Source organism: Buteo buteo, chromosome 17 (assembly GCF_964188355.1).
Source record: "Buteo buteo chromosome 17, bButBut1.hap1.1, whole genome shotgun sequence".
Classification (NCBI taxonomy): Eukaryota; Metazoa; Chordata; class Aves; order Accipitriformes; family Accipitridae; genus Buteo; species Buteo buteo.
Genome location: NC_134187.1, coordinates 20,505,247 through 20,519,670, shown reverse-complemented (window position 1 = coordinate 20,519,670; position 14,424 = coordinate 20,505,247). Strand labels below are relative to the sequence as shown.

The window sequence follows — 14,424 nt, the reverse complement described above, 5'->3', positions numbered from 1 at the left end:
ATTGAGAAGAGCATTTGGCTGAATCAACACATCCAGTAGCAAAATCCATTTGATAACTTGAGGCCATAGAAGACTCAAGTGCAGAAATATCGACTGAGTAGTCGATACAGTCCCAAACTGAAGTTAGAGGACTTGTGAACTTCTTCACAAAGACTAACTTCTGTCTTATGAACAGTGTTTCTACAAAGACAATGTGATAAAACAGACTGTATAGTCAGAACCTATTTTTACGCTAAAGATGCATAAATGACAAATCTCTCATAAACTACAAATCTCAATGAATACCCTCCATTAAATTTATTTCCAGGTCTGCCACTGGCTTCCTGCGCTCCCGTGTTCCCACCTGACAAGCCTTCTTTTTAAGATCTGCCCAGAAGAAGGGCTCTAAAAGAAGTGAGCTTTCTGATACGCAGCCAGCAGGGCAGTAAACCCCTCGGCAGCTCACCAGACCAGCCATAGGCACTACTTGTGGCAGCCGATGCCGTGACACGAAGGGCAGTCACTGAGCAGTGACTCTGCCAGGCTCTGTTTCCATACTTCCCGGCTAAAGATGAGACTCAAACCCTCTTTAAAACTTAATTTCATACAGAAAAAATGTTGATGTCTCCAATTTGAGCTTAAGCTGATACAGTGTGGTATCACCGCAGACAGAGACACTTAACTGCAACCTAGCGGAAAAGCACATTCAGAAGGTTTTAATAATTCCAAAGTGACTCATGTTTTTCAGTCATAACATAGATCAACAGGAAGTAGAGCAAAAGAAAAAAGGACAAATGTTGCCACTTGCAGCGTATCAGGCTTGTGGCATGGGGAAGAGTATTATTTTGGAAGCATTAGTAATTCAATAAATGCACCTCAATATTTAAAATTCTACAAAGAAAATAAGAATTGCTATTAGCATGCAAGTAAGCCCTACCAGTTGCTGTCAATATGCTGCAGTAATCATTTCTAGAGTAGGAGGAAGAGGAAGAGAAAGGAAACAAATGACATATTTATATATGTTTTATACTTATCACTTTTGTTTTATATAGAAGCTCTTCCTTCAAAAGGCATCTATTGCCCTCTAAAATGAGCTTTTATGATTTTGTACCCATCCGAAGTGTCATTTCATTTCAGATACACACTGTGTCCACTAATATCCACAAGAGGTTTATAACAACAAGGAAACTGTTACATATCATAGAAAATTTGTAATACACCAATAACTGTCAGGAGTTTCAAAATTTATGTTGCTCCTAGAAGAAAGATGTTCAGCCCCCAAAATTTATATGCTACAAAACTCATTGGTCTAGTACTGTTATTTGGCAGCCAAACTGTGAAACAGCTATGCATTTATAGCTTTCTGTTTTTCTAAACATTACCACAATGAATGTATAACAATGCTTTCCGATTATAAGACAAAATATAAACTTAATGGTATCAATACAATCTGTATTTTGTCATGCTAAGGACTGCATTTTTCATTCTTTTTCAATAGAAATTATTTTTCAGTCATTATACAGGAAAAGGAGTATGATTTTAATCAATCTTTCTAGAAGACATTACTGAAGCATCTACATTACAAATAATGAACTTTCTTACTTTTTAAACAACTGTATATGGTAATTATTAACACATATCCATAATAGTAAGGTTTTAATTTTAAAAACTCTTCTTGTATTAAAATATAACAAAACTGGGTTAAACTTCAGGAGGCTAATTCAGCTTTAGTTATGCTGCATAAAACAAAGTAACTGCTGCAGTCAAAGGAATTGCAATGTTATAACACCTACAGAAATGAAATCAGAATCTCTCTCTAAGCAATACACATTAGTTTTCAACATTTTCCACAATAATGCTTCTTCTTCGTCAAAGCTATGTAACAATGTATAGGGACACCGGGAATGCAAATCACAAATAAAAGACAAACATAGAAATGAGGAATTTGACACAGAGATCAATTGTGTTTTTTCACATGCAAATGATTATGAGGCTCTCTGCCTAACAACCCAGGGAGTGCGGACATGCAGAGCATGCAGGCAGGATGTACGGATCAAGGCGTGCACTTTTCCTCTGCAGGGGAACCATGGAGATGACAGCACAGAAGAGAAAAGGCACTTACAGTTGTTCTAGAGAGGCAAGTCCTTTAAATGCTTGCCTGTCAATTGACTGGATTTCATTCTTGTACAAATAGCTGAAACAAGAAACAATCAGTAATATTAGTACACAAACAAGAGCTACATGAAGGTGGAAAAGAAGAATTAAGTTGACACGTGAAGACAGTTTTTCAACTACATATTAGGAAAAAAATACAAAACAAAAAATAAACACACATAAAAATACTTTGTCCTTCAGATTTCATCCCAAATGTTTGCCAGGAAAGACAAAAGTCTGGGGCCTTGTAGGCCCTCAGGCTGTCACCCGGATGGTCTTGGGCTTCCCAGTGCTCACTGTTACTACTTACTGTTTCTTTGCCCCTCAGTTTCTTGATGGGCTTGCCAAAGTCAAAATAAATTCAACTCAATGGGACAGAATTGCATCAGAAGTGCCTTTACCAGAACACACCAGGGATGCCATTGGCCTCTTGCTTTCTTTAAAATATCTCATCTGAATACTGGTACAAATATTCAAATTATGATGGAATAAGTCTTTTTATTGGACTTGGAGAACAAACTGAGAATTTCTATAACTCTGCCAGAGTCACCTTTTGAATATTTACAAAAAAATACAAGTTAGAATATTGGTAGTGCATTCATAAAACAGCATTGTATGTTTGTTTTATCACTGTGTAGAAGATGGACATTAGGTCCCCAATGATACTCTAAACAGAATAAACATATGCAGGCTACCAGTATGTTCACATGTGTTGTCTGTATCTTTTCTACAGAATTAAAATAAGTGGGGATGGATCAGTGTACATGCTCATGTTCATAATGCTTTTAACAGCAAGGGTAGTTTAGTCAGAGGGTGTTGGAAAAAAATCACACAGTTTAGCTGATGACTGCAGTTTCTGCATGGAGGCAGCAAATGAAAATACTTTTGGGGTTCAGTGTCAGTCACCCTCTTTTTGTGTTAGGTTAGGAACAGGTTTGCAGTTAAGAACTTTCTCACAATTATTTGACAAATGATTTGAAACTCAGTTAATCAGGCACGGATTTCTATGAAAAAGGGATGAAGAGACTTTGGACCACAAATGGCTTTATTAGCAGGCATTTTATTAGTAGTGGGTTTGGCTTTTCTATTATTACAGTTTTCAGTAACTTACTGGAAATATTGCAAACTTCTTTTGATGCAACAGATAAATACTGGCTCTGCTGGAGTTGGTGGCAGTTTTTACACCAACTTGACAACAGGCAGTATTTCACAATAGGCCCTAAAAAGGAAAAAAGTTGTGCGTATCTGATGTTCAACTCATGACAACTTTGAAGGACAATATGGAGTAGTATCCTTCCCTTGAGTCTAAATTTAATTTTCCAATGCATTGCTTGCTGCGATTCCAACACATTAATATACAGAGACTCAGGTGTGCTTAATTAACATCGATATGCACCTGAACAAAAAGCAGAGTTCTTCCAATAACAGAATAATAAGGAAGGAAAAAATTCTGAGGTTTTTAAAATGCTCGAAATTATGAACAAATTAAACTGGAAAAAAACCACTGCCATATGAAATTACTGTAAAAACTTTAAAAATAATTTGAAAAAAGAGAGAGTAGATGTATTACACATTTTGGATGTGGAATTAGTTTTTATTCTATTTGAAAAAAAAATTTTTTCACAAGTATTCAAATATTTGTTTTGACTCAGATTCATCTGAGGATCATAGTCATTACAATTTTGTCTCTCCTTAATTTTCCTCTCTGTATGATATTAAACTCCTATCTTATTTTCCAGCGAGAATTTTAAATGCACCATTTCTTTTCACTCCTCAGAAAATTTCAAGGACTGAACAGCTAAAGCGTTATTTGCCTTTCTTAATACACTCCACTTGGCAGTGTGGAAATTCCTCCTATTCCTCTGAGTACAAAACTTCTGATCAGACCAGTGAACCAGAGTGGGCTAAGATGGTTTTAATAACCAACCTCAGATAAGTATCTCTTGTGGGCATTTGAACAATTTTATTCAAGAAATCTGAATTAATCCAATTTTTAAAAAAAAGTTTTACCAGAATCAGTCATGTTACTTTTATTTACTTTCTGCAGACAAAGTAAGGCAGAGTGAAAAATAAAGGTGTGTCAGAGAAAAATAAAGGTGCAATAATGACTTTGTAGTTTTGCAAACTTTTACCACCATACTGCAGGGAAGAGAGCAGCCCTTCATGTCCCCTTTTGGAGCTCTTACCAAGCCACCATAGTGGGACTTTATTTCGGATTCAGCTTTAAACCACAACTTTTTCCATTCGGATCAGAAAACCCTCACCTACAGGACACTCAACTGACCTCAGTCCATCACGTCCCTCCTCCACAGAGAAACCCCAGCAACCCCAAGGCTATAAACACGTATGTCCTATGGCAGATGTGTTAACCAGACTTTCATTTAATTGTGTAGATGTTTCACTGAGGATATTAACAGAAAGAAAATTTTATAAATATTTGCCTAATGGAGAGAGATGACAGAATACAAAATACAAATAAGTAGCACTCACAAAAAATATTTGTCTTTCTAAAGTGCTACTGTGCCTAACAAGTAAAACTTTGTAAACACTGCACTAATCTTTAACAAAAACATTCTCAAAATTTATCCCAGTTAATTAGCATAAAACAGATTTAGAGTATAATTAGGGAAAAAGTAATTTATCATTTAATTTACCTAAAAGCTCTCTTACAGAACTAAACCATTAGATTTTCCAAAGAATGAATAAACAGTGGATTAAGATGAAAAAGGGATACATTATACTAAGACATTAAATTATTTTCTGGCAATTACTACTAACTGTTTTCAGAAGAGTTGAAAAACCCAGCATTTTTCCAGAAATGCAAGCAAGGCTGATAGAGGCTAGAGGTACTGGTCACATACTTGGGAAATGAAAAAAACAAATAGGTAACCAGTTATCAGAAAATTAGAAAAAAAGTAGTTTTAATTAAAAAGTTTGCTAGATCCCCCATGAGGATAATTTTGGGGTTTTTGGGGTTTTTTTTGTTTTGTTTTTTTTTTTAATGGACCATATTAAAAGTCATGTGATTTAAGGCAAGTAAGGTCCAGATGTATTTGTTTGGAACTAGAGGGAAAAAAAAGTAAAAAGTAATAGCAATATCAGGCCTTGTAGAATTAAACCTGACAAGTAAATAAATACAGCAAAGAGAGATTTATATAGAAACATAAAGGAGACAGTGGAATTAGCAACATGAATTGAAAAGAAATGAGATCCAGAATCACTGGAGCTTGTCAAAGGACAAAGTAACATGACCACGACAGCACCAGTGGCAGAAGGCACAGAAGGAAACTTGACTTAATCCCATTTCTAGAAGGGCGAGGTCAGCAACTCAGCACTTTGGCACACCTATAATGTATCTTCTACCACTATTACTTCATTCACCAAAGGCAAAACAAACCTTGCATGTTCCCTTTTAGTATTTCCAGAACTGATACATTTCATACAATCTTAATTTCCATTTATCATATGCGTATCGCAATGTTGTCATGTCTGATTCCTCACCTCTCCATTTCTTACTAAGTGAACGTCTCAATGTTGTTGCCAAAGTTATTTTCATTCTCCATTTTTATTTCCTTCACACTAGCTTCTAGTTTACTGCTTTGTAATGCTCTGACCAAGTACCTTCTCTGTAACTGGAAAGGTTTTTTTAATCACTAATCTGTATTTCATATTTTTCCATATCTCCTCCCTAAATTCTTTCTTTTTAACTTAACCTCATTTTTTTCCACTGCTGATTCCAAATCTTCTAGTATCCTACATGTTAAAACAGTAGTATGTGTCTACCTTCAATTCCCAATTATCTTCTCTCTTGGAGAATAAACTGTTGACTTTCAGGATCAGGAAGGATTACCCTACCAAGTTGCCACAAATCTGCCTGCATCTACATTATAAGGTTGGGAAACTTTTTTTTCTCGTCTTTCTGCACTACCACCTCTAGTCAGTAAACTAAATAACTCACAGGAAGTCAATTAAATATATTCAGTGTACCATATACATCATGTACACATATACCTATACATCTTGTATCAGGAACAACAAATTGCAAACATGTTACCAATTATTTTGCTCATATGAAGACAACTTTTAAAGTTTATTTTAGACAGGAGTGTTTACAGTACCCTTTGCAGAAGGGGAACATAAGACCCAAAACATTACACAGAATCACTGAAGTGGAGATATGAACTATATTATGGATGGGGTCCAAGTTACTAATGCTTTCTTGATCCTTACTAAAGAACCATATTGCCAACACTAAGGTATACCTAAGGTATACGAAATAAAGACAGACAGACAGAAAGGCAGAAAGGCAGCAAAAAAAAAAAAAAGTATTCTCTTTGTTTCATAGCAAAACAGTAATAATAATTTCTTTCCAACTTTTAGTATGAATTCAAAGGCAAATTATTGCCACAAACAGCACAGCAAGATCACGCAAAACTGTTTATAGAACTGTTGAAATTTCAATTACATAAAGAACAAGATAACAAGATAACAAATATTCCTATAAATAAGCTTCAAAATTGTATGTGCATAATTTTCTTTTTATAATGTAAAGACCAACTTCTCCAATGATGAATATTTTTAATGTACAGAAAATTAAGGAAGTATCATTACTCTTTGTCAAAATTTGTTCTTCAGATAGAGAATTCTGAAAACATACACCTCATAAAACTCCAAGCTCAATTTCAGAAATAGTACAAAGAACCATTTGAAAATGCTAGGCCTTCTTTGACACTTGCTGGAAAAAAGTTTTGTCCGAAAGCACAAAAACTGATCTTCAGCAGAGATACAGGAATGGGCCTTGACATCTAATCACTCAGACTCTGGCTTTTTTTTTTATTATACACTGTATCATGTTTTATACTTACATATTTTATATATAACTATATAGTTACAGGTATTTTTATACATAGTCAAATATTCATATTTACTAATAGTTCTACAGTTTATATTTATATACACTTATATTTTGCTAAATAAAAGCCACTGAGAAATGACAGGCTTTCTAAAATTACTCAGTGAATTATATATTTTCAGAACCATCTGCAGTCCAGTACGTGAGTTCTCATAAGAACACAACTAACATCATGGACCAATGATCTCATTTTATGAAACACAACAATACAAGTTAGGTTTGCAAATATCCATAGGATCAGGCCATACAAAACCTCAATTATTCCAGATGATTTGGTTTTATAATATGAAATTCTTAACAATGTTTCTAACTTTTGTACAATCTCTCCCTCCTAATTTCTACTTCAGTTGATCCTATTGAGAAAAAAATGGTCTGTTTGTTCCCTTTGTTCCATAGAATACAGTTAGCATGTACTTAGCTGAAATCTTCACAGCTGAACTGTATGTATTTGGCACATTTAAGCCTTCCGCATTGATTATCTGACCAGTTTCAGCATTTTAATAACTTTAAGGCTGTATAGTTTAAAGCTAAACGTTTATATCGCAGCCACTGAAATAGGCAAAAAGATCTTAAAGTTTATTTTAGCAAAATGGGGGACGGCTTTAAAGAAGAGCTCTCTGCAGTTGAATGACCTACCACATTGAATTTTATATTCAAATTTCCAGGGGACAAGAGAAAAGGAAAAGATCTTCCTCTTAACAACATAGATATGGATAAACATTACTACATGTATATGAAAACAAATCATAGTTATCTCTTTTCACTCTTTTATTGAACTGAACAGAGTGCACAGTTGAGTTTTATCTCAGGTTTACTACAGGCAGGCAAAGGCAAGCATGTGAAAACAAAGAACTAATAAGAACCAACTAGTATTTTTGCACAGTGGCTGACTACGGAAAGAAGTTTAGCCATCCTGAATCAGCAGACCTGACGTACTCCACTACCAGGTCCACCATACAAACACATCTTGTAACAAATAAAAACATCATGGATTTTAATAATTCGTTTGGGATAGTTTTTTCAATATTCTTTTTCCTGCCATTATATATAGAAAAAAGAATTTTATTACTGAAAAACAATACACTTAAAAATGAGACCAGGAAGTGTAATCAAACACAGCTTGGAAAACCAGGTAATGTGTCTGCACAAAACTATGTGATTTTTGTTTTCCTCCCTTCTCCCACCTCCTTAGAGCTATTCAGGCTGCATTCTTGAAAACTAGATGGAAAATAAGGCTTCTGAATTGTTTCCAAAACAATGAAATCTCAAAGTGACCATTTTTTTCTGTACAGCATTCAAGCAGTGATCAATACTCCAAGACAAGGGAGTGAAACTTTTCTATGCGACACTACATAAGGTGGACTCCAGAGACTAGACCTGAGAATCCATGACAATTTACTATTCAGCTTTAGTCTTTTATACAGATAAAAATAACATTTTTGATGCCTTTTGTTTATTTGGATAATGAATACACTTGATATATTTGTTAAAAATGGGAGGAGTTAGTCTTAAAATATACAGGGTGCCTGAAGACATAGAGCTTAGGGCAAATCATACAGGTACTTTTCTATTTTGTCTTTGACTTAATTTTTCTCTTATGAATTTATACTGCGATAAGTGAATAATTTAGGAGCAGTTAAAAAGCTTATATAAGTTACAAGCTTCTGCAGACACAAATCTTGGACTAGCTGCTTTTAAACCACTTTTCAAAACACAAACTTAAAAAGTACCTGTATGAAGGTTTCGGTGAACCTTAAAGAGGTGACTTCCTAAACATTTCAACATATCCCTTTTTATATTATCTTTTAAGTTGCATATAGTAAACAGCAACTAGCAAGCCCTTTAAAATCTACTGCCTACAGATATCACAGTCTTATATTAGCAAATCTCAAAGCACCTATTTATAGAAACAAAGGTTCACAGTTGCCCCATCCCATAAATTAATTTCACAGTTTTTCAAAGCAGTTTATCTCCTGATATACTGAGTCAGATTAAAACACTTTCCCATTAAAGAAGTTCAGTTACACATTGATGCAAAAAGTGACATTCATTTAACTTACAGATATTTCAGATTTTCAAGGTCTTCAAATGCCCCACTAGGTATTCTTTTGATTTGATTATTGTTTAGAAGCCTATAAAAAGAAATAAACAGCCATTGATTTTAACATACAGGCACACTAGGGGAAAAAAAAGTGTAATAGCAGGTGTAATGTAGCATTAAAGGAAAACTTTAAAAAAAATAACAAAACAAAACACTTTCCCCTAACCGTAACTGTTAGAAGAATAAGTGATGTGCTTACAGCTGCTCAGTCACTGCCCTGCAGGAGAAAACTCTGAAAAAAATAGACAGAAAGAAAAAAAGAAGAAAAAAAAATAAATCTAAAAATTGATACAATGTGGCTTTTTGTAGGTATCCGAGATGAAGATGAAGGGAAAAAAAATCTTGGTCTCAAGTCTACACATCAGTTTGAAATTGATAAAATCACTGTTAACAAAGATTTGTCATTAGCAGGGGCATTAAAGTGAATGTTCCTAGATGATGCTTAGCAATATTCTGTGTACTGGGCCCTTTACATCATACAGGAACACAACTGCCTATTCACAGATTTGCACTCATCCCTCACACAGTGGTTTTATGAAGAGAAGGGAATCCAAACTTAACGAATCCTGTCTTTATCCGGGACTACTGGATCTCAGATCAGTGATTTGGACAGTTAAAACTTGAGGTTGAGAAATTGTAATTCAAAACTGGGGATCAACTGCAAACAGAGGTATGATCAAAAGTGACTGAAAGTAAGGATAGCTGGTAAAAACATCTTGGTAGCACAGATTTGGACAATATACTTTTGGGGGAACATCCTATCATTTATTCTGGTGTGAATATACACTACAAGATGTCTCAATACATTTGTTGTTATGTGCTTGCGAGATAAATAGATAATAGTGATCCAAAGCTCACTGATATTACTACTGTATTTCAGTTCACACACTACTTCTGTTCTAGAAAACAGTCAAATTTGTAATATATACATAAATTATGTACATTTAAAAGTAAAAATAACCATCTTACTTCTTCCTCAAGTCTGCTAATATATTAGAGAAACATGCATGCATTTGTCTTAAAAGTGATGTTTGAAGTAATGACAAAGATACGAACTTAAAACTATAATACACATACTATTTGCACTACAGTTTGTAAAAAGTCCTTTAGAAAACACAGACTTCTCTTCACAAACATATCTGATAACAAAGACCTCCATAAAAGGCAGCTCAGTGGGAGCAAAACCTTCCAACTTCTGCCAGTCCTGGTGAGCACGTTAGAACAGGGAAGTTCAAAACATTAGTTTGTCAAATATTTTTGTAACTGCAACACACTTGTACATCTGAGCCTTTGAACAGCTTTGTTGTAACTCCACAACTTATTATGTGATATTCCACGAAAGTAATTTTGCACAATTTGGAAAAAGTATACAGTAAAGCCCTGTATTTCTCATACCTCCAATTAAAGTATGTTAATAAAACATGAGGATGTAAATAATTTCTTTTTTTATTTTAATCAGGCTGGTTTTGCTTTCAAATCCTTTGGGCCTGAACCCCACTTCCGTCACCTGTGTAAATACTACAGCTGAAATTTGTGAGACTACTTACCTGTGATAAGTGAGCAAATTTGACACATTATCAAATTAATCATATTAAATCAAAAGGGGAAAGGGCCTTAGGGTTGAAAAAGAACTTACAGTGTGTTCAGGTTTTTAAGCCGTCTAAACTCTCCAGGCTGGATTTCTTTAATCCTATTAAATCTTAGGTCTCTGTAGAATAAAGAAAGAAGAATCATGTTATAAAAAACATCTATGTATTTCTTCATGTGAAAAAACGAACTAAGCAAAAGTCATTTATGACTACTGTGACTGGCCTCCATCCACAAACCATAGATTTTGACCAAAGGAGGAGGCAAAACAAACCCAAACACTGTTTGACAAGTTTAAGCAGAGGGTTGACCAAACCCAGCCTCAGCGGTCAATACTGAAGGCTGCATCAAAGCTGAACCTATGGGCATGAAGGATGTTCTCTTCCACAGTGGAGCAACTTGTAATGGGATGATGAATTGTATTTCACTAAACTGAACTGACTCCGTATTTTAAAAGCTGCTTGCAAATAATACAGGAAATAAAAATGCTTGTAAATAAAAAGATATAGAAAAATTGGGATCAGAGAGAAAAAAAAGCTCAGGAAAAAGAGACAGCTTTCAAGACTTTTAAGCTACTCCATTCTTTTGTTTTGGGTAAGGAGGCTTAAGTGCCTTATGTTGTCCTGCTTTTAAAAACTGTAAATCCAGCTGCCTGAAGCTATTTATGCTCTTATTCAATTTTACTTTCTCTTAGTTTTTCATATGGTTTTACCGTCTTCAGTTTCCTGTTAGATCTATAGCCTAATTAGAACCTCTCCCAGAAGAACGAAACCGCTTTCTCAAGCGAGATGCTGCAGAGCGAGCAAGGACAGGGAGCGAGGCGGCAGCAGCGTGCGGACGGGGGAAACGCCGTGGCCGCTCCAGTCCCACACTCTCTGCTGCTGGAGGAAGGCGGCAGGGTCTTCCACCTCCACCCACCTCCTGTCCGCCCCCGGCCCCGAGTCGCACGGTCTCGCTGCTTGCCTCCACTGGCTGTTGCATCCCCAGTGGCTCAGAAACTCAGGACCAGCAATAAACCCATGCAAAAAAAAAAAACCAAAGAACCCAGGAAATAATTTTCTGCCTGATTAGCAAACTGAACGGGCTTCCTGGGAGGGCACACAGGTGAGAGAGGGACTGCAAGGAGAGATCAGGACCAGGGGAAAGGAAGAAGGGCGGCAGGTCTGTCCTCCTCCCTAGCAGCAGACCAAGGACACCAGGACCTTAGGGTCTCTGGCAAGTGAACAGAAGGGAAGCAAACGGAAAGTAAGTAAAATCTGAAAGACTGTGATCACACCTATTGCACTGTCCTTCCTAGAACACACACTTAACCAATTGCTTTCAAAAGTAGGACATAAACATGTCATAACTTCAATCTTTGCACCAAAAGCAGTCCTAATTAAAACATAAATATGCACTGCGTTTTAACGGGTAATATGGCATCAAGAAGTCTCTTGGGAATTTGGTACTTAGTCAAAGGAAATACAGAAAAGCAGACAAAAAGTCAGCTGCATACTAATCCCATATAACCCCACTGTACGTAATGGAGGGTATAGTTGCCTGAAGTCTTTTGCAAAGAGCATACTTAAGCATCATTCCTCATGAATCAGCCCAACAGGGCTTATTCAGCTCTGGAATAATGGCCTCAGAAGGACTTTTTCTACATAAGTGGTTTAGGATGTGGCCTACTGTTCATTGTAAGGAAAGGATTAGACATGTGGTTCTGTTTGCATTACACTCCACCAAAATATTTGATCAGTGACTGGAATAAATGAGGGATGTAAACTGCTATCCCTTATTTAGATGCGTAGTTAAACTGCCTGTAGACATGCAGGACAGCCCCATTACTCAACTCCTAGCTCAACTGAGGATTTCCAGATTTAGAAGCACAAATTGTCATAGCTTGAATTTGTTCTTTACCAAAGCACCTTCTTCAGTTACTGCTAAACAGCATTACGTTTTGTTCATCACTCACACAAGAAATACTCACTTATCACATACGAAACACACATACCCCTGATGAGAGGGATGCTGCCTATGAATCACTGAATCTCAGGTGCCGATATTTTCTACACGAGCATTGAATGTCATAGCCTGCACTGAGAGAAGATACAGCAGATCCCTCTGTAAGCATCATTGGACATGACATTCCACTTTACTGAAGCTTTTTCTAGATTGTCTGAAAGTTTATTGTGTTTCAAGGAAGTGTTTTAATTTTTATTAAAATAATCAAAAGTGCAAAAATCCAATATTCATTAATGGAATATTGGAAACTGAGAATTTTTCAAAAGCCTCAAAATACCATTACAACTAGCAATATTTAGCTCCTAAACAACACAGGACTTCTCAAATTGATATTTCTTTTTTAAAGTTCCACAGTTAAAAATAAATCTTTACCCAAACTAAGCACAGACAGAATGCAGAATGTCTTTTTAGCTAAAAAAAAAACCCCATACATTCATCCATATGAAAAGCAATTCCCTACAGTGAAGCAAAGCTGATAAATAAGTACGTAACTTTCACGAATGCAATGAAGGAGCCGGTCCTCTGAGTCAGCATCAAAATGAGCACCCTTTTGATGTATCAAATTCATTCTGCAGTAAATTGCTAGGATAACTAGGGATTAGCAACATCAATCAAAATAATTTATATTATTTTACTATCTCTGCTTATAGTGGTATTTTATCCCAGCTCCTGACACTATTGCCCTTCTCCTATGAAGTTGGTAAGACTAAACAATACATTGTTTGAAACCCTACCCATTCGTTTTTGCTCTGCATAAAGGTATTAAAAAAGAGCTGTAATAAAGCACAGCACCCAAATTTTCTCTAGAGCCCAGTGCATTTGCTATCTCTAAGGAGATACCATAGAAAGCTATGATGATGATGATACATTTTTATAAAGATTAATTATATGTTTTGTTTAAAGTTAGTACCACAATTACTTTAAAATTGGAGAAAAAACAATGTTAATCTTACTAAAATGTAGGATTACAATTTTGGTACATTCCTTCAAAGGGGAGCTCTTTCTTCAAAGGAAGTAACACTTCTAAGTGCTAACTTGAAGTTTTTTCATTAATTTTTCAGCACAAAATCCCCCAAAATAAAGAGTGAGGCTGATCACAAACGCTGCTCAAAATAAAGAACACACAAACTCTTTTGTTCTCTAAATTAATATAATTATACTTCAAGAGGTATTTCTTGTACACAGAAAAGTTAAGTCATAACCACTGTAAATTTCTCAAGAAGAAATTCTGTCAAACTGTCTTAATTTATTTATATAACAGGATAATAACCCAAGTGGATAAAGGAGATAGAGTATACATTGCATACATTAGTTTAAGGGTTTTGATACAGGCCATTCACATAAACAAACCACAGAAATATGGTTTAGAGGAAATCTCTGTAAACCAAGTGTTCAACTGGTTGGGAAAAAGAGGATAAGCAAAGACCAGTTATTGAACTGAAAGGTTGTATCGGATAGATTTGGGCAGAAATCTGCCATAAGGTACTAAATATTTTAAGACAAGGTTGGTAGAACTAAAAAATAAGCTTTTCAAGTTTGCAGATGTTAGCAAATTTGGAGTGGCTGTAACAATTCTGGAAGATGTTTGAGATTAGAAACAAGCCTGAAGTTATAAATCCCTGAGAAGTGGAAATAACCAAACAGCTATGAGACAAGGAAGAATCAGACAGCCACCAGATCTTTCAAA

General features: G+C 35.6%; 1 protein-coding gene across 2 annotated transcripts in view; it reads right to left on the bottom strand.

Annotated features, from left to right (window-relative positions):
- PXDN (peroxidasin) overlaps positions 1-14,424 on the bottom strand; it is an 88,882-nt gene that overhangs the window by 49,449 nt on the left and 25,009 nt on the right. The window contains exons 2-4 of one of the 2 annotated variants that reach the window (XM_075049213.1): positions 10,783-10,854; positions 9,106-9,177; positions 2,102-2,173 (exon numbers count right to left, since the gene is read on the bottom strand). In XM_075049213.1, the coding sequence (XP_074905314.1) occupies positions 2,102-2,173; positions 9,106-9,177; positions 10,783-10,854 (216 nt within the window). The remainder of the gene's footprint in view (positions 1-2,101; positions 2,174-9,105; positions 9,178-10,782; positions 10,855-14,424) is intronic. The other variant, XM_075049214.1, reaches the window with a different exon arrangement.